Source organism: Typopeltis vanoorti, chromosome 16 (genome assembly GCF_054136105.1).
Source record: "Typopeltis vanoorti isolate ZY-2024b chromosome 16, IOZ_Tvanoo_1.0, whole genome shotgun sequence".
In the NCBI taxonomy this organism is placed as follows: domain Eukaryota; kingdom Metazoa; phylum Arthropoda; class Arachnida; order Uropygi; family Thelyphonidae; genus Typopeltis; species Typopeltis vanoorti.
This window is the reverse complement of record NC_143564.1, coordinates 100,034,279-100,053,211: the sequence shown is the minus strand read 5'-3', so window position 1 is coordinate 100,053,211 and position 18,933 is coordinate 100,034,279. Positions and strand designations below refer to the sequence as shown.

Sequence of the window (18,933 nt, the reverse complement as noted above, 5' to 3'; positions counted from 1 at the left end):
CACAAGTAACCCTTTAGCTAGGTGTGGTCCAATATATGCAAGTGTTGAGATTTGATCCATTGTGCCCCTTCCCCCAGATTCTGAAAGGCCAAACCAGTGTGATGCTATTTATCATTAGTAAATTATATTTGATCAGAAATTATATTGTTGTTTGATCCTTTATCCAAGTTGTATGTGAAGTATCTTCATGACTAGGCTTATTGTATGTAAAGGCTGTTGACTTTTTCATCAGTTGTCTCAGTATCCCATAATGCAAAAGCATTATGAAAAGATCTACTACCCGGACTGATTTTAACCTTTATGGGTTAAAATCTCATCAGTAGGAGCCAGACTGAAGAAGATACCAAAGTAACCCATTACTGTGTGAACATGATGGGTTGATTGAACCTGTGTTTCCTTATCCCAGATCTGTAAAGAAATTGTTGGATAAAAAAAAAAAGAAACCTTTACCTGTTCATTGTGATTTTTTGGAACATTTGTCCCAAGATATTTGCTTGCTGTAGTAGACCACAGTAGCTGGGGGTGCAGGTGGGGTCCAGGCCGCAGGGCTTAGTACTAGAACCTGTATTTTTTTTACCTTCATATCAGTGACTTTGTCAATGGCTTGCTGGGAGAGCATTCAGTGATTTGCATTGATGTGAGGCTGAGAGAGTGTTGGTAGTGCTGCAGGTGTGGTGGCCCTGTGGGAGGATTTGAGTGGGCTAGATGAATGGGGTTGTCAGTTTGGTTCATCTGGATTTGGGGTCTTTGGGTTGGGATGCATGCTCTGTTGGAGGAGATGTGCTGGCCTGTACAGATGGAGAAATTATCATCCCGTTGTGTGAGGCCATGGTCAGACCACATCTGGACTATTATGCTTGAATTTGGTCTCCAGGATATGAAAGGGATGGACTGGCTGTAGGACGAGGATGTGGAAGTAGATGGCAGGAGTGGTGTAGAGACTGTACAATGTTGGTTGTGGGATGGGCTGGAGAAGTGTAGACTGCAGAGTTTGGTGGGTTGGAGGAGGGAGTGGTGTGGTTGAGACTTTTGAACTGCTGAGGGATGGTTGCAGGGCTAACTGCCAGTGGCTGAACATCTCTGTTATTTACTTCCAATGGCTGTCTGTACCACCTAGTCTTTCAGCTGCTGTTCTGAGATGGCATATGTTTATCTTGTGCTGCATGCTGTTGCATTTCTTGCGTGACAATGAGTACTGTGTGATGTGACCCAGGTTATTACAGGTTGAGCTGATGTGGTTTGTGGATTCACATCTCAAACATTGCCATCTCACTCCTGGATTATTGAGCATTATATGTGCTCTTACCATATGTACTGGTGTTCTCATATTCATTACTATTGTTGCTTCATCCTATTTCTTGGTGAGGTCTTGGAAGTTACCCCTCTAAATTTTTTTGATTGTTTTATATTTCACCAGACTTGTTCTTATGATATCATCTGGAAATTCCAATGGGAGGCAGTCTATTCTAAGTCTTAATTGAACTCTCCATTGAAGAGAGCTTGACCGTTCATTCTTGAATACAGATCCTTCTAGTAACAGATCTCTTGTCTGAATATACCGTGACTATTTGGTACCTTCCATTATTGTATGGAATAAACCCATAAATTCTGTCAATTTCTACCATATCTATTAATACTCGTTCTACTTTCCTAGGCTTGTTAGACTGTTTTTCAAAACCTAAGGTTTTCTCCCTTGAGATGAAAGAATTCATTTTTTTCTCTTTAAATTTCTTAAGAAAGAATATCCTGTGATCTTATTGTGATCACCAGCATAAAAAAATGCAAAAAAGGTAATTATTATTATTATTTGACACTTCCAGGGAGTCCATAGACTCATCGAGGGAGGACACCTGCTCTGCAACTCTGTCTCCACCAACTGACCGCAACTTCACCAATGCTATCTACCACCAACCACCAACACTGGTATTTCCACAGATAATCACAAACATCCATGCCCACGGCAGGATTCGAACCTGCAGCCTTTTGGCTGGAGAGTGGATACGCTAACCACTTGGCCACCAGGCTGGCAATCCTGTAATCCCATACTAATAATAGTGTTATCAGTACTGGAAATGTTAATAGTTTAAATTGCAATAAATTTGTTAGTAGATATAAATATAAGTAAAAAGAGAATAAAAAAAAAAAAAACTTATATTTTGCTGTGTGAATACTAGGCCTTTTCACGTGCACAGTTGCACTGACTTAGGAGTATCATATTCCTTCAATTTATGCTAGCTACACACGTGACTCGTTACATTGCATGATGCACCTTGCCAATGAGGTGTCCGTTGACGTGTTTCCAAGTAGTATTGCACAATATCATTATGATATATGATAAAGTGCTCAATAATTTCACCATATTCTTTGCATCAGTCACTTTGCTACCATGGCTATCCACCATTGTCAACCTGCCATTATTATTCTTCCTCTTCCTTTCATATAACAGAATAATTCCCTTGAATTAACCTAATCAGCCAATCTCCTCTCATATTCGACCTTTTCTTTCTTTCTTTCTCTCTTTCTTTACTTTCTCTATTATGTATCAGCAAGATGTATAAGAATGCAATATCCCAGAAGTGGAAAGTCATGTGATGTGTTGAAATGATCTGTTTTGATGTTGAAAGTTTATTTTTCATTTGGTTAGAGTATAATAAATTTAGTTTAATCCTTTATCCAAGTGTGAGCAAACAGAGTTTGCTCCTGAAGGTATCTTCAGGACTGGGTTAAGGTGGTACAACACCAGGGCAACTCGTTGCAAAGGTGGAGCAAGCTACCAACTCTCTTATCTCAGTATCTCCTATAATGCAAAACACATCTCCTTGCGGATATGTCTAATGTTATGCATTAAGGGAAGGGCCACTACCCAGACTAGTTTAGACCATTATTGAGGTCTCTTCAGTGGGAGCCAGGCCCAAGTGGAGATATCAGGCAGAAGCATTAGCAGGTCATCTCTACCTATAGGAATTGCCAATTAAAGGATTAAACTAAATTTATTATACTCTAACCAAGTGAAAAATAAACTTTCAACATCTTTCTCTAAATCCAGAGTAAATTATTAAAAAAAGGGTGGCACACCAATTGGCAATTCCTATAGGTAGAGATGACCTGCTAATGCTTCTGCCTGATGCCTGATATCTCCACTTGGGCCTGGCTCCCACTGAAGAGACCTCAATAAAGGTCGAAACTAGTCTGGGTAGTGGCCCTTCCCTTAATGCATAACATTAGACATATCTGCAAGGAGATGTGTTTTGCATTATAGGAGATACTGAGATAGGAGTGTTGGTAGCTTTCTCCACCTTTGCAACGCGTTGTCCTGGTGTTGTACCACCTTAACCCAGTCCTGAAGATACTTTCAGGCACAAACTTTGTTTGCTCACACTTGGATAAAGGATTAAACTAAATTTATTATGATCTGTTTTGATGTTGGAGCTTTTCACTTGTATGTTACTGATATTGGAAATGAATAGAGTTGCATTTGTTTGCAGATGATGCAAAGTTGGGAAGAATACAAGAAGATATGAATAAATTGTGTGAGTGGTGTACCACTTCAATGTTGACGAGTGTTAGGATTTAAAATTCAGGAAACAAAGATGAGAAATGGAATATACAGTTAGTGGGGATGCCTTGGGAGATGCAGGAAATAAGAGATCTGGAGATGATGATAGATCTAAGGACCTAAAATTTAGGAGACACATTGCTAAAATTGTGAGGACAGCACAATGGATTCTGGAAATGATATAAAGGACACTGTACTTATTTATACCTGCCAGAATAAACTCTTTAGTTTTCTCTCTGTATTCCAACAATGCTACTAACATCTTTAATCTTTTCACCATGAAACATGATTTTGCTACTCATCTTATCATGAAATCATACTGCAATGCTCTTCTTATTCTCCCTCTTTTTTTATGTGCTCTCTCTCTGTGCCCCCTTTCTTCTTTACTTGCCAGACTCTAGGTCATTTCAACTGATGCCTTTCCCCTGTGAGAGACTCCATTGCATTCTCTATCATAAGGAAAGCATGAGGTTCATTCGCTTAACCAATTACACTCCCATCTGTGTTAAAAAAAAAAAAAAAAAAAACCTCATATTTTTGTGTTTTTCATGAATATTACATTCACCACTCTGCTTGGTTGATGCTCTCATTTTCCATCTACAAACATTTCACTCATGGTTTACTCAATTCCCCATATACTTTCTGCTCAGTGTCTCCTTCCTTACCGCTGCACTCAAGCTCTGCATGATGTCGTATTCACAAGGATGAAATACATTATGAACTGCTCATTTAATGTCTCAATTATATCCTCTCCAATGGTTATCCTTCTATCATTTTTCGTGACCAATAGTATCCTACCACATTCTTTCTTCTGTTGGCTACATGTTGAAAGAACTCCTTGGGATTTTTCTGATCTCATTAGCTAAGTGCTGCTCATACTGCGCTTCTGCAATCCTTACCAAGCAAGTCAGCCTCCTTGCATATGAGGTGTAATCTTTACACACACATTAGTACTTTGCACCCCTTGCATTTTAATTTCTCTAAATAAATAACTTCTTGGCTGTTGTTCTGTTAAGCATTGATGTTATATTGCACCACTATGCTTGAACACTGTACCCCAATATAGTAATAAACAGTTCACTATACAAATATTTTTAATGTCACTATACAAATAGTGATGTTAAAAAAAAAAAAAACTGATTGTTCATCATCAATGCCCAAGAACTTCACAGGTTAAGAGTCTAAATAAGGTAGTCATAAAATGAATAAAGAGATTAAACACAGAGTCTGAAGAAGAAAGCATTGTGGAGTCAGGAGTGTATTTTATTTAAATAACATAGCATGGATAATTGTAATAAGCAATTGTATGAGAAGTTCCAAAAGTATGCCAAGAAGATGAATCAGATGACTTAAAAATAAAAAATAAAAAAAGCAAAAGTGCAGTAGAAGAAAAATTAACCAATCAACCAGAAGAAGCATAGAGAATTCTTTCGCTATGTGGCAAGAAGACGAAAGAATGAATGATTATGGTAACATATTCATGGATGAAAATGGTAGATTGGTAACTACTATAGAGGATGTAACTAGATTCAGTGAACTTGATGATAATAAAACACTAGAACTCACTAGGTCTGAAAGGATGTTCCAGAGAGTTCTCAGCACTCGAGTCCTACCTGTTTAACATGTCTTTCAACAGGACCAAGTGTTAAAGGAGTGAAAAGAGGATAAAATTGCACCACTTCACAGAAAGGGTGATGAGAGACTGAGGCTATGATTTATAGGACAATCTGTTTGTTTGGAATTGTGGTTAAGGTATGGGAAAGGGATAGGATCCAGAATTGTGTTGATAATAGCAAATTTTTTGTATTGGTTAGCATAGGTTTTTTTAAAAGGTGTTCATGCTTTTATCAATCTAGTTACATACTACAGCAAGATGACAAATATATTGAACAAGTGAAAGGCATACAGAGTTATGGATAAGGTTAGATAATAGTTTAGTGAGTTGGATAGACTATCAAACAGGTATCAGCAAGTTTTGGAGAGAAGCGATATCTCAATAGAGGAAAAATATTGGTGGTGTGCGACAAAGGCCAATATTGAGACTATTGTTGTTTAACTTGTATGTTAACAATATTAGGATGATATTCTTAACAGGAGATATTCAGCTGTTTACGGATGATGAAAATGTGAAGAATGAAGAGTAGATCTGATGTGGCTTTACAGTAGGGTCTTATTAGACTATTGGAGTGGAATTGCCATTTCACTGTTGCAAAGTTTAAGGCCTTGAAATTGGGTAGGCAAGGATGGAGTGTAAAGTGCATACTTGGTATAAGTAAATTAGTGATGGGTAGGTCCTTTGCATGTGGTTGGTGATTGGAATGCATTGTCTGAGTGTTGCAAGTGATGGTGAATGAAATTAAGGCACATTTGAGGATATTGTGTGATGGCGAGAACACAATAAGTTTTTTTTTTTTTTTTTGCTCCAGGAGGTCTAATATTAATAATTTTTCTTCAGCATTCCAACCAGTAAACAAATTGCCTTCTCAGTGAATCACGTATCACTTATTTCTAGGGAATGTTCAGATGAGTTTGCTGTACCCTAACCTAGTTGTTTAATGAGAATTTTGCAAGCATGAGGTTTTCCAAGGATTAGAGGAAGGATAGTTTAGTGTGCTGCACAAAATTGTTGCCTTTTATGGACAGTCTATATATCAGCATTGGTGGTTATGATATTGAAAAGATGGGTATGAATAGAACGTGGGATTATGCAAGAGTGGTTCCATAAGTTTCCGGCCTGACTAACTTTTAGAGGTGATAGAAAAAAAAACAACTGTCACTTTTCAACATAATCTCTCTTTACTTCAACACACTTTTCACATCTTGGAAAGTACAGACTATGAAAAAATAGTCTGTACTTTTGTCTGCAAAATGACTTAAAACTGCATCTTTCACCTCATTGTCATCTGCAAAGTTTCTTCCTTGAAGGTTCTTTCTTCAGTTTTGAGAAGAGGTAGTAGTCACTGGGTGCTAGATCTGGGCTGTAGGGTGGTGTTCAATCTCCTGGAAGCCACAATCCTTCACTGCGGCTTTCGCAACAATATCTACGTGGACTGGAGCATTGTCGTGAAGCAGGCGAACACCATGACTCAGCACTCCTCTTCTCTTCTCCTTTATAGCATCGCACAGTTTGTGCATAATATTCTACATTCACAGTGGTATTCCTTTCATTGACGTCAATCAAGAAAATTCCTCGGCAATCCCAAAAGATTGTTGCCATGATCTTCTTGGTGGAATGAGTGACCTTGGCTTTTCTTGGCAGTGCTTTGCCTAGTTTGCACCACTCCATGGATTTCCTTTTTGAAAGCTAAGAATTGTTACTTTTTCTGTTTGTATATATGGTTGTATTCCATTGTGTGTGTGTGCTGCTATTTTTGTGGTTTGGCTGGTTTGTTTTTTGGGTTTATTTTGCAAGAATTCTGGTATGAGTATACAACAATCCCGATAATGATCGTATAAGTAGGAATAAAGTGATCTGATCATAGACCTAATGTATAGGTGGCATTGCCGTTCAGTTGACAAGGGAAGTAATAAACAACATTACAACACTATAGAATGTCATGGATTGTTTTCTTTTAGTTGATTTAATAATTTAGAATCACTAGTGAAAACAATTTCATAATCAGAATGTTTGAATATGTGTCTTATATCTTTTTGTGTATTTTGTATATGTGGAAATTTTAAGATCTTATTATAATAAATATAAAGCTACCAACTCTTTCTCCCAAGAGTTGGCAGCTTTATATTTTGGCTGTTGAATTAACATAGTTGATTAACTCTTGGGAGTAAGCTAAGGGTGCTCCATAACATAAAAGCTTTGCTTATCGCTTTATATCAAAGAATACTGAAGGAGAAACGTTTATTTATTCTTTTGCCAGAGTATATAACATTCAACATGCTATAGTTAAATGTCCAATGTTGAAAGCCACTTTTTAGACCTCCTTTAATACTTCATGTATCTCCTGCAGGTTGCTATGGAATCAGCAAAAGGGACAGTCACTGGTGATATGTTTGATAGTCTGTAGAGTATAGGTGCAGTCACAGTAAGAGCTATTTGCTTCCATTTATGTAATAGGTAGCCACATCTGCCCTGATTCACACTAATTCTGTTGATAGTAGTCCATAGCCTTCTAGGAGGGGTGAAGCCAGGCTGACAGCTTCAGGGATCTTTCACAAAGAGAGCCATTAATTGTCAAGTTCATAGCCCATTGTTGGTTCCACATGTCATAGGTTGAAGGTTTTGTTCCAAAATGGGTACCTAAGGAGCAACATGAACGATACATTCAGAGATAATATAAAGTGCTTCTACTCTTCTTCTTTTCCATAGTCTGTTACTTTCATTCTTCTGAACCAAACACCTGCTGTGAATGAGTCACAGAAATTATTCTGATTGGCATGATGGTCTCCATACCCAATTCTAACCAAAATTCTTGTCCACCTTCGTTCATTCATCAGATGTACCAAAGCATTTTGGGGGGGGGGGACTCATCTTATTGCAGATGGCTTGCAGCAATAACCCCAGCTTCATATTCAGCCTATGTTGAAGTATGTAATAAATGCAAAACAACCATCAGCAAATCCATATTTGACTTCATAGCCAAAAGCAGAAAACTCATCTGGTCGCTTGCAAAGGCTATTGAATGCAACTTCTCCTCACCTCTCTCTCTCATCCAGGTGGCACTACTTTTACAGCACCTAAAGATAAAGCTGATCTCTTAGCATCACTCTATCTCCAACTAGCTGACCAAGGCAAATCCATTCTATCCATCTCAATTCTTTGGAGCAATCTCTCTCTCTCTCTCTAATACTGTTTTTCCCCACTGAGTACAGCTCTAACTCTAAGAAACATATCAATAGGCTACTTCTTTCTCCTTAATTTCTCCTTCATGTGAGGGATCATCATAAAAATAAAAATTTAAAAAAAAAAAAAAAAAAAAAAAAAAACGCCTTTTATCATACCAGAAACTCAGCACCATATACCCTGTATGGTCTTTTGGCAAAAAGACTTGAGAAAAATGTTAAACACCTTGAACTCTAAAAAATCGTCTGATCCTGATGTTCTCTCTCTCCATCTGCACTCAAACATTTTGCCCTGGAGCACAACTGCCCTTTATTATCATTCACTGTGTGTGTGTCATGATGAATGGGATCCTCTTTTTAAGCTTTGCCATCAATGTAGGAGCATTTTAGAGCTTTATCACTTGACCTCTTTCTCATATACATAAACAACCTGCTCTCAATCACAAGTAATCCAATTTTCAGTTTTGCTGATGATAGCACACTCAGTTTATTCTTCTCTTTTGGCATACCTTGTAGTGCTCCGACATCTTCCTCCTTCAAGATCATCTGCAACCAATGACTTAAACACAGGTCTCCATGCCATCCTTCAATAGGGCAAAGGTGATCAAGTGGAACGTGCTTTTTCCTCTCTCGAAGGTGATATCAGCTCTCCCTCCCTTACCTTTCAGTAATACACTGATCACTAGATAAGGTGAGATCTCTCTTCTTGGACTAACATTTTCCTCTAGGTTCTTCTGACAAGGAAATTTGGGGGGGGTGATTGTTTCACCAACGGTCACACCACCCCTCCCAACAATATGGGATTATAAAAACACTGTATAACAGGGTAAAATTAATCAGTTCTGATAACAGTGCCTTAACTATTGAACTTGATCACATTCTCAATGCATTCTTAGCCAATGGCTACAATCCCCCACCAAATCCAAAAAAAATATTAAAACTCCATAACCGCACCCCCCCCTCCAGAACAGACTACAAAATCTATGACCATTTCATGAATCCGAGGCACATCTGAAAAATTAACAAAAATCCTAAAGAAATACAACCTTACAACCACTTTCAGACTACATAAAAAATTGTCATCCCTTATCTACTCCATCAAAGACCAGCCACATTCTCTAGACCTGCCAGGTTTTTTCCAGGTCTCTTGCAGTTGCAAGCTGTACTATTACAGCCAATATCAGAATTTCAGAACATATGAACATTACAGCCAATCTGGACTTGCTGACCATGCCTTGGACACCTACCACAGGATATGCTGTTAGAAGGCTACTTTTCTCCACCACTGGGTTGCTTTATAGGAGAGTGGTTGATTATTTTTTTAGATTATTATTGGATTATATCCATTTAGTAATGCAGACAAGAAGCCCACAGGCTTCTTGTCTGCATTAAGGCATCTCTGAGCATGTGGCAAAAATTATGAAAAAATATCAATTCATTGCTACCTAAGCCCATCAACCAAATTCATACCTGCTACCTTCTCCCAAAGATAATCTCTCACTACTGGTGCTACCTGGCACATACAAAGTACCATGTTCGTGTAACTTATCTTACCATGGGCAAACAGGAAGATCTGTAAATAAACAAAACTTTGAACATCAAGACTACATCCATTTTATCAAACCTCATAAATCTGGCCTTGCACAACATGGAATTGAAAATTCTTACCACAAGATCCATTGCCAAAATGCTAAGCTGCTACATATATCCATATATAAATATGAACGTTTATATAAAGAAAGTGCTGAAACCCTACTTCATAGACCTAATCTCAATCATAATAACCGCCTCACTATTCCAAAAAAAAAAAAAAAAAAAGTTTGGGAAATTGTTATCCTCAACTGTATTAAATAAATTTATTTATCTCTCATATATATTTTAATTTAATTTCAGCCCAGTAGTTTTAATTCATTAATGCATCACCGTATTCCAAGAGGGATTTCAATTTAAGTATGTGCTCTACTGTTTTCTAATTCAATTCCTATTGTTTTTTGATAATTGTACTGATGATGACTTATGATACATAAGATGAAATATTTACATATTAAAATTTTTAATTTATTTTACTGTGCCATATGTGTTATTCTCTAGTTATAAACACAAACTTATAAGGCTGATTTATCAGACGAACTCTCTTTCCATAGCTTTCTTACAACATATTTCTTTAATAGCTTGATTATTTATCTTATCTGACTCAAGATTTGTCTTATCTGACTCATAATTACTTTTTGGAATAAACTTAGACCATTAAATTACACAATGATATCCTTCAATATTATCCATTTCTCATTAGTCACTTCTTCATTAAATAATGTTTTTAGTTAATATTGTTTTATCTGTTATCCTCAAAGCTAGCTAGCTTTAAAAAAAAAAAAAAATTGAACTTTCTAATTATCATTCTTAATTTCCATTCCCATATTAAATGATTACTATCACATTTTGTTCTAGGTAGCTAATACAGTCCTCTTATGTTACAGGCCCCTAGACCCTCATATCAGATACGTATCGCTTTAGAATATCATGAAATTGCTTCAAAAGCTAAACCTGTTATATTATCAGCAGTTTAATTCTTTCATTTCCTATCTCCCATATTAAAATTTTCCTTCAATTATACTTCTCTTTTCATTACATTAATACACTCTAATCGTCAGATGTGCTGACTCCAAGCTCATTAAACACCAAATACTCAAACTCCTATTCCAAATAGGAATTCAGTATATCACTGATATCATATTCTAAATTTTCCCTGATAACCAGTAACATATCTCCTTCCATTCCATCCATTCATTCTCTTGTGACAGCATTATAACTACTATTCTGCACTTTCTGAGGAGAATGTCCTCATTAATGAATAACTCAAAAAAATCCCACAATATAGCTTAATTCTTCAGTTAAAACACGTCGTTAGAAATATGATACCATTCACTATTATTATTATACAATGCCCTTCATTCCTGTTTTCAATCCACTGCCATTATTTTGATGCTCACTAACCATGTTTTGATTATTACAGACACATACTGTAAATTAATGAAGGAACATTCATGTATGGCACATGGCATAGTTGGTATTCATTTGGCTACTTCTTTTGTTATGGCAGTGGATTCCTTGCTTTCAAACCTAAGCATTATTTCAGCGAAATGTGGCATTTTAAGTTGTGATTTAGTATCTACTATTGGTACCAAAAATATTCCTGTAGTTTTTTTAAATAATTTGTTTTAAATCATTCATTCCTGCCTATATAAATCACTTCAGAAATCTGTTTTTCTTAAGTCGCTTTATCTGCATCACTTATGATGACTCCAGACAAATATATTCCCATTACACTGTTATGATCTAACTTATATAAAGTATTCCTGATTGATTTTAATTGGTAGTACTTAAAGCAGAATTGATTCTCCCAAAGAGAAAGCAACAGAATTGACACCAAGAACACAGTTATTGGAAACAAGGTAGACCAGCAGTAAAATGGGATGATGAGAAAACAAGATGTTATGGACATTTATGTTGGAGAGATGCACAAGATTGGTCTGAATGGAGAGGCATTTATTCAGCAGTGGACTGAAGAAAGCTGTTGGTGATGTGATCCTCCCCATTGGATCCATCCACCCACCAAAAGTCAGCAATTTTTATTCAAATTATGACCACTAATCCCCATTCTGAGGTATACAATATAAGTTACTCAATCCTGTAACTCATATCATAATTTACACCAAGAAAGAGTGGAGTTGAAAGTTATTCCCCAAAGAGAAATCACCTCTTGTCTGGAAATTTTAGTATTACTGAAAGTAAGAGTGGGAGAAATTAGTTCAAGAAGTAAGGATGGATGGAATTTTGCTTTCATGGAAGTTAACCAGGTTATTAGATCCCTAATGAAGAATGGTTTGATGTTTAGTATTTAAAGCTTGTAGATATTCTAAAATTTTCATCATTTGCATATCCAATCTTTTTCCATAAATTTGTTCTGTGGCAGATGATAGAAGGTGAGCATGTCAAATGGCAACCAAGAATCCATCCTGGTGACCATTACTAACAGAGAGAGGTTTCATATAGTATAAAACATCATCCAATGGATTTTTTCAATAAATATTTGCTGCCTTTCAATAATAATTTCCAAAATGCAGTTGCAGAATAATACAAATGAAATAGAGGAGTGTGCAAAAGCAATATCAAACTGCTTTCATCTCAGGTGTACACTCTGATGCAAGTTGGGTAGTGTCATGAATATATTATTATTACTTTGGGTAGTATTACTCTTACATTTCCTAATTGTGGAAAACTGAAGATTTCACAGTTATTCCAGAAAACTTTACTCTGTAAGCAGTGTTTAAAAATTTCAGAGAAATTCCACAAGGACCATTAAACTTTATCCAGAATGGGCAAGATTCTTCTGATCTGTTTTCGGCAAAAAAAAATAAAAGGAAAGATTTCGTTGCTTCTACCTCAGAACATAACATATTTACCTAAATCATCAATTTGGGAATTATAAGAAATGTACCAAACACACCAAAATCTAGAGGGTTAGCTTTCCCAGTGGGAGAAATAAAACCATTCATCTTAAAAAAAAAAAAAGAAAAAAAAAAGATTTACGCATATCACTATTAATTAACATGACAAATTTATATTAGCTTAAAACTTCATAATTATTGCTTAAGTTATTGTTCATTCCATCTATTATTTATGATTGCACTTCCCTAACTATCATGAAATTTGTGCACAACTGATTCATATTTTGTAATATATCTATATAGATTGATCAATATATCAGAATCCTAATGATGCATTTTTATACAGTTTTTGCAGTTTTTGCATTCACTGGTGTTGTTACTCTTATCACCGGACTGGAACTTGATGGCATTATATCAGGTAACATTACATTTTTTTAGCTTAATTTTATAGATATGTATACAAATGTATAGATATTCAGTGATTTATTTTGACTTTAAAAGCTGTTTCCAGATTATTGCATAATAGTAAACACTTATTTAAATCAAAGGAAATAAAGTTTGATAGAATAGTCACTGTATAATGATTATTAGCAGTAGTATCCTGGAAAGGAGAATGACAGGTATTGCATGTTCTCCTGTAGGGGTACTGTTATTTAACTTGTGTGTGTGTTGATGACATTGAGTCTGTTGACAGATATTCAGTTGTATACTCCGATGCAAGTTGAGTAGTGTCATGAATGTATTATTACTTTGAGTAGTAATACTCACGTTTCCTAATTGTGGAAAACCGAAGATTTCACAGCTCTTCCAGGAAACTTTGCTCTGTAAGCAACTGAGACCATGAGATTTTTTTTTTATAAAGTTGTTTTGAAAAGAGAAGAATTATCCCTATTTCATTCCTTTTTTAGAAATTAGGGCTCTTCCCCCCACCCCACAAAACCAACAAATCAGCTAATGAACATTCGCTTCACAGATATAAGATATGTGGTCCATAGTGCCTCTAACGTAGAAGTGAGGAGAGTGCGACAGTTTTCTCAGATTATTAAAGTCTGGGTTTGAAACCTATGTAGTACTATGAGAATCTTCATCATGGCATTTGAAATGAAGTTGGCCAGTCTCATTCTGAGATGATGGATTTTCCTTACCCAGGAAGTCATGTTTTTCACTGTACAAACCAGCTTAAAAATATCACACACAATGCACTTGTCTCCTAGCTTCTATTGCCATACTTCCAATCAAAACAAAAATCACAACCTTACTTAGTTTTCACTTGATCAAAACTGAAATTTCGGGTTTCAGTAATTTTTCTGATTGAGACAACTAAGCTTGGGTAGCTAACTAGAGAACTCGCTGCTATTTTACTAAGTGGCTGTGGATTCAAATCCCCATACTTACAGTGAATGCTTATGAAATTATTTAGGATAGATGAATTTAGTTCTGTAAATAACATAGTGCAAGGCCATTACCTAGTTTATTATAGGCTTGATAAAACATATTCACATAATTTTTCAATTAACATTAATCTTATCTCTGAGTTAATTACCTTACATTTAGTATTAATATATCATAGATTTTTGTTGAAAGACAAGTGATGGTGAGTGACTTATACTAAGGCAAGTGATGTGACGTCATACCACCTTTACCATGAGTTGCCCCAGTCCTGAAAGATACTTCAGGCGTAAACTTTGTTTCCTTACACTTGGATAATGGATTAAACCAAGTATATAATTTCTTGGTATCTTTAATTTATATTATAGATTTCCAAACTTTTGTGGTTGTGGGTGTAAAAAAAAAAAAAAAAAAAAAAAAAAAAAAAGTGTTTGCATCTTAGGCATCAAAATGTACTATTAGCACTTCGAAAGAACAGTATATTATTCTGTGTGTTACAACAACTTTAAAAATAATTCCTCTTCAAGAGGAACTGGAATCAAATCAGATATCTCTGTATCAATATTTGTAGTCCTGAAAAGGACTGTTTTGATGACACCGAAAAGGAACATTTTTGATTTCATACTGTTCAAAATTTATATATTGTATCTTGAACAGTATGGAACACCCTAAAACAAGGGTAAACGAACAAAGCAGTTTTACATTTAGGACATCAGATTTTTTTAAGCTGTGGGTGGTAAAGGTTTGTGAAAATAACTAGAGTCACCACCGGCACTCAACCACGAAAGTCTGGATGGATTGCCTGTTTTCATGCTTGCTGAAAAAGTAGCATAAACTGCTTTTTCAGCAAGCATGAAAAATGCTATCGCAGTTTTTACTCTGTAATCTAGATATGTCATGGTAGACTTACATTTTTGCTTGTACAGGAAAAAACTTTCCAAATGATAAAATCTAATATATGTCCAGATTTTTTGTCTTTCTTGAAACCATGCTTCTCCACAGATTCCATTGATAGATCAGCAGCTATAATTTTACCCTCTAATGAGGAAATAGTATCATTGTGTACAAATACAATAATTTTTGTCTTTCTTGAAACAATGCTTCTCCACAGATTCCATTGATGGATTGTGCAAGGACAGTGGGAAAACATCTTTTTTTTTTTTTATTTTATTTTCAGTGTAGTATACAAAGACCTTCACCGATAAGCTCGCGTCTCCCCCTTTCAATAGCTTTCCTCATGCCAGTCTGGAGGCATGTCTCACTTCTTGGCATTTACAGTACCACAACTATTTGTACAATAAATGCTGTGAAAGCAAATCAGCACATTCAGGACACATATAGCAGTTGTCCATTGTAATGCAGTAACACTTTTCCCCGGAAAAGGATCTAATAACTACATTACTACTCACGTTGATAAGGGGAGATTCGAATATGTATCATGCTTGAGAGCAGTCTGCTTTCCCATATAAAATTTGATATTCCAAAGGTATCCAATTTGTACCTTGCTAAGTATAAAAAAATTTAACCCATACAGTAAACCTGATGATGATGAGTAAACCCTCGATTTTATAGACAAAATTTCCGGTCCATATGTCACGTGAAAATTAACACCCTGTTAATTTTAAAATGCTTTTAACCAAGATTAGCTTATAATTAAATTAACAGGAAATTTTTTGTTATTAATTTCCTGTTATTTTTAACAAATTTTGGTGAATAGACCATATGTTGGAAAAACACTAGTAATTTAGCCGACATAAATGAATCACCGCTCATAAAACGTTCGGCAAGTGATTAGCATGCAGTGACATGCGCTGTAATTGGTTCTTTTGTCGTGTGGCGTGACTTTCTACGGCAGTTTTAACGCATGCTGGCTGATGCATTCGGAAAATCTACTTTATTATATAACGGACTTTCAGATTTAATAGACACCCCCCCCTTTGCCCAAATTAGTCTATTATATTGAGATTTTACTGTATTTTGCTTTCTTTTGGAGAATATACTGTATACATTCTGCCTTTGAATGGCATAAGGAAACTAAGTCTCTCGCAGAATGTGTAATGATCTAAATTTTGTCTTTGAGTTGTAAGTCAGCAGTTAGAATTGAAGAAAGTACAGGAAGTTCGTTTAATGTTAAATCGGTTTTGACAAGGATGTATGTTATCCCCTCTGTTATTCATTATCTATATGGATCACATTATAAAGGAATGTGATATTAAACCTGATATCAAAATTGGAGATGTTAATCTCAGCTCTTTGCTTTATGCAGATGATGTTATACTTCTAAATAAATCCACTACAAGTTTGCAAGATTCCCTGACTAAATCAAATAACTGTAGTAGATATGGTATGAAGGTCAGCATTAAAAAGACAAAGACAATGAAAATAGACAGAAACATTGAAAATGTGAATGGAGAACCTATAGAACAAGTAAAACATTTCAGCTACTTAGGCACGATTTTTAGTGAAGATGGTAAATTAAATATGGATATAGACAATGGAATCAACAAAGCTGTCAACTGAATAAATTTATGTAGAATAAGAGAGAAATTAGCCAAAACACTAAATGAGCTGTATACAAGCCAATTTTAACTTATAGAGCTCTGGGTCAGAAGTAAAACATTTGATGAAAGACTAGAGACTGCAGATATGAGGGTCCTGAGAAAGATTAGGGGCATGAACAGATGATATCAATGGCAATATCATATTAAAAACAAGGATATTAGGAAAGAACTTGCTGCTGTCAGCATCTGGGAATGTGTTAGCAGAGCTATTCTCAGGTGGTATGGTCACTTAAATAGAATAGGAGAGGAAAGATTAGCAAAACAAGTGTTCTCTGCCAGGTTGGCAGGAAAATGACCTAGAGGAAGACTATGATATAGGTGGATTGATACAGCAAAAAGTGCCTTAGAAGATAGAAATATAAGATCTGATAATGTTGGAGTCTTGACAAGTAACAGATTGATTTGGAGGAAAATTGTAGATAGGAAGTTAGTAATGATGTAAATTTCTCATGTAGTACTATCATATCCTGTACACCCCTTGAGGGTGTATATATATATATATCAGGAATTTGATGATGATTGCCATTGATGCCATTTATTCAGTCTCCTAAGGACTCTGTCATCTCTAGTCTTTGATCAAGTGTTTTATTCCTAACCCATCCCTCAGATCTGTAAATTAAACTTGGTTTGAACACTGTTTGGTGTACGTCTCATTTTGTGTTTTGACTAATTTCTCTCAAATTCCATACTAACTTAGTTAATTATGTTGTTGTTTCCATATTTAATTTTTGTCATCTTCATTAAACCTATCCTATCCTTCTCATCCATCTAGGATGGGTTGAGTTCCCCTCCTAATTACTGGCATATTAATTCAGGTTTTCCACTCCTCTACTGCATCCCCTAAGAGCGATGTTCATGACTGTGTACGTGTGTGTTCATGGGGCCAATTTGCTTACATTGCAGGATGAAAAATCATAGATAAACTGGGGGGGGGGGGGTTGAACCTAGGACACTATTTCACCAGGCATATGGTTACAAAGTGCATAGCCACTAGACTAACTCTGCAGACCTTCATTAAACATTGTTCTTAAATAGCTGAAATGCTTTACTTTTTCTTTGAGTTCCCCATTATGGATACAGGTTTATCAATATTCTGCCTAACTTCATAACCTTTGGCTTTTTACTGCTGACCTTCATACAAAATTTGTTACAGCAGTTATTCAGTTTAGCCAGGAAATCCTCTACTGCATCCCCTAAGAGTGATATTCATAACTGTATCCATTTGTGTTCACGGGGCCAATTTGCTTGCATTGCAGATGAAAAACCATAGATAAACTGGGGGGGGGGGGTTGAACCTAGGACACTCTTTCACCAGGCATATGGTTACAAAGTGCATAGCCACTAGGCTAACTCTGCAGACCTTCATTAAACATTGTTCTTAAATAGCTGAAATGCTTTACTTTTTCTTTGAGTTCCCCATTATGGATACAGGTTTTTCAATATTTCTGCCTAACTTCATAACCTTTGGCTTTTTACTGCTGACCTTCATACCAAATTTGTTACAGCAGTTATTCAGTTTAGCCAGGAAATCCTTCAGACTTGTTTATACTGGATTTATTTAGAAGTACATCATCATCTGCATAAAGTAAAAAGCTGATATTAATGTCTCCAATTTGATTTCAGGTTGAATACCACTTTTCTTCATAATGTGATCCATATACATGATGAATAACAGTGGAGATAATGTTTCACACCTGATTTAACATCATTCCAACTTACTGTACTTTCTTCAATTTTAACTGTTCACTTATAACTCAAATATAGACTAAATATTGTGTGATACAATGTCCCATTTACACTGCATAAACTGTAGTGTTTTGAATAGCTTTTCTCTTGCCACTTTGTCATATGCCTTTTTCAGATGTGCAAAACTTAAATACAAATCCTTGTTATATCTCCATACTTTCTCAACTGTTTGTCTTAAAGTGAAAATCTGATCTGACAACCTCTGTTTGGTCTGAATCCAGCTTGTTCTTCTCCAAGCTTCCCATCCACAATTTTTCTTAAATGTTTCTCAAGAATACTTGCAGAAATCTTACCAGGACACTCAGTTGGGAAATTCCTTTGTTTTTTTCATCTCACATTCAGTTTTATTTCCCCTTTTTATAGATGGATACTATAAGGGTTCTACTCCAATCATCTAGAATTCATTCCTCTATCCAGGCCTTCTGAACTATGCAGT

At 35.8% G+C, this 18,933-nt stretch overlaps 1 protein-coding gene across 3 annotated transcripts in view; it reads left to right on the top strand.

Annotated features, from left to right (window-relative positions):
• LOC150098217 (transmembrane 6 superfamily member 1-like) overlaps window positions 1–18,933 on the top strand; it is a 137,333-nt gene that overhangs the window by 4,346 nt on the left and 114,054 nt on the right. For all 3 annotated transcript variants that reach the window (XM_090406140.1, XM_090406139.1, XM_090406138.1), the window contains exon 2: window positions 13,148–13,219. In XM_090406140.1, coding sequence (XP_090262266.1) covers window positions 13,148–13,219 — 72 coding nt within the window. The remainder of the gene's footprint in view (window positions 1–13,147; window positions 13,220–18,933) is intronic.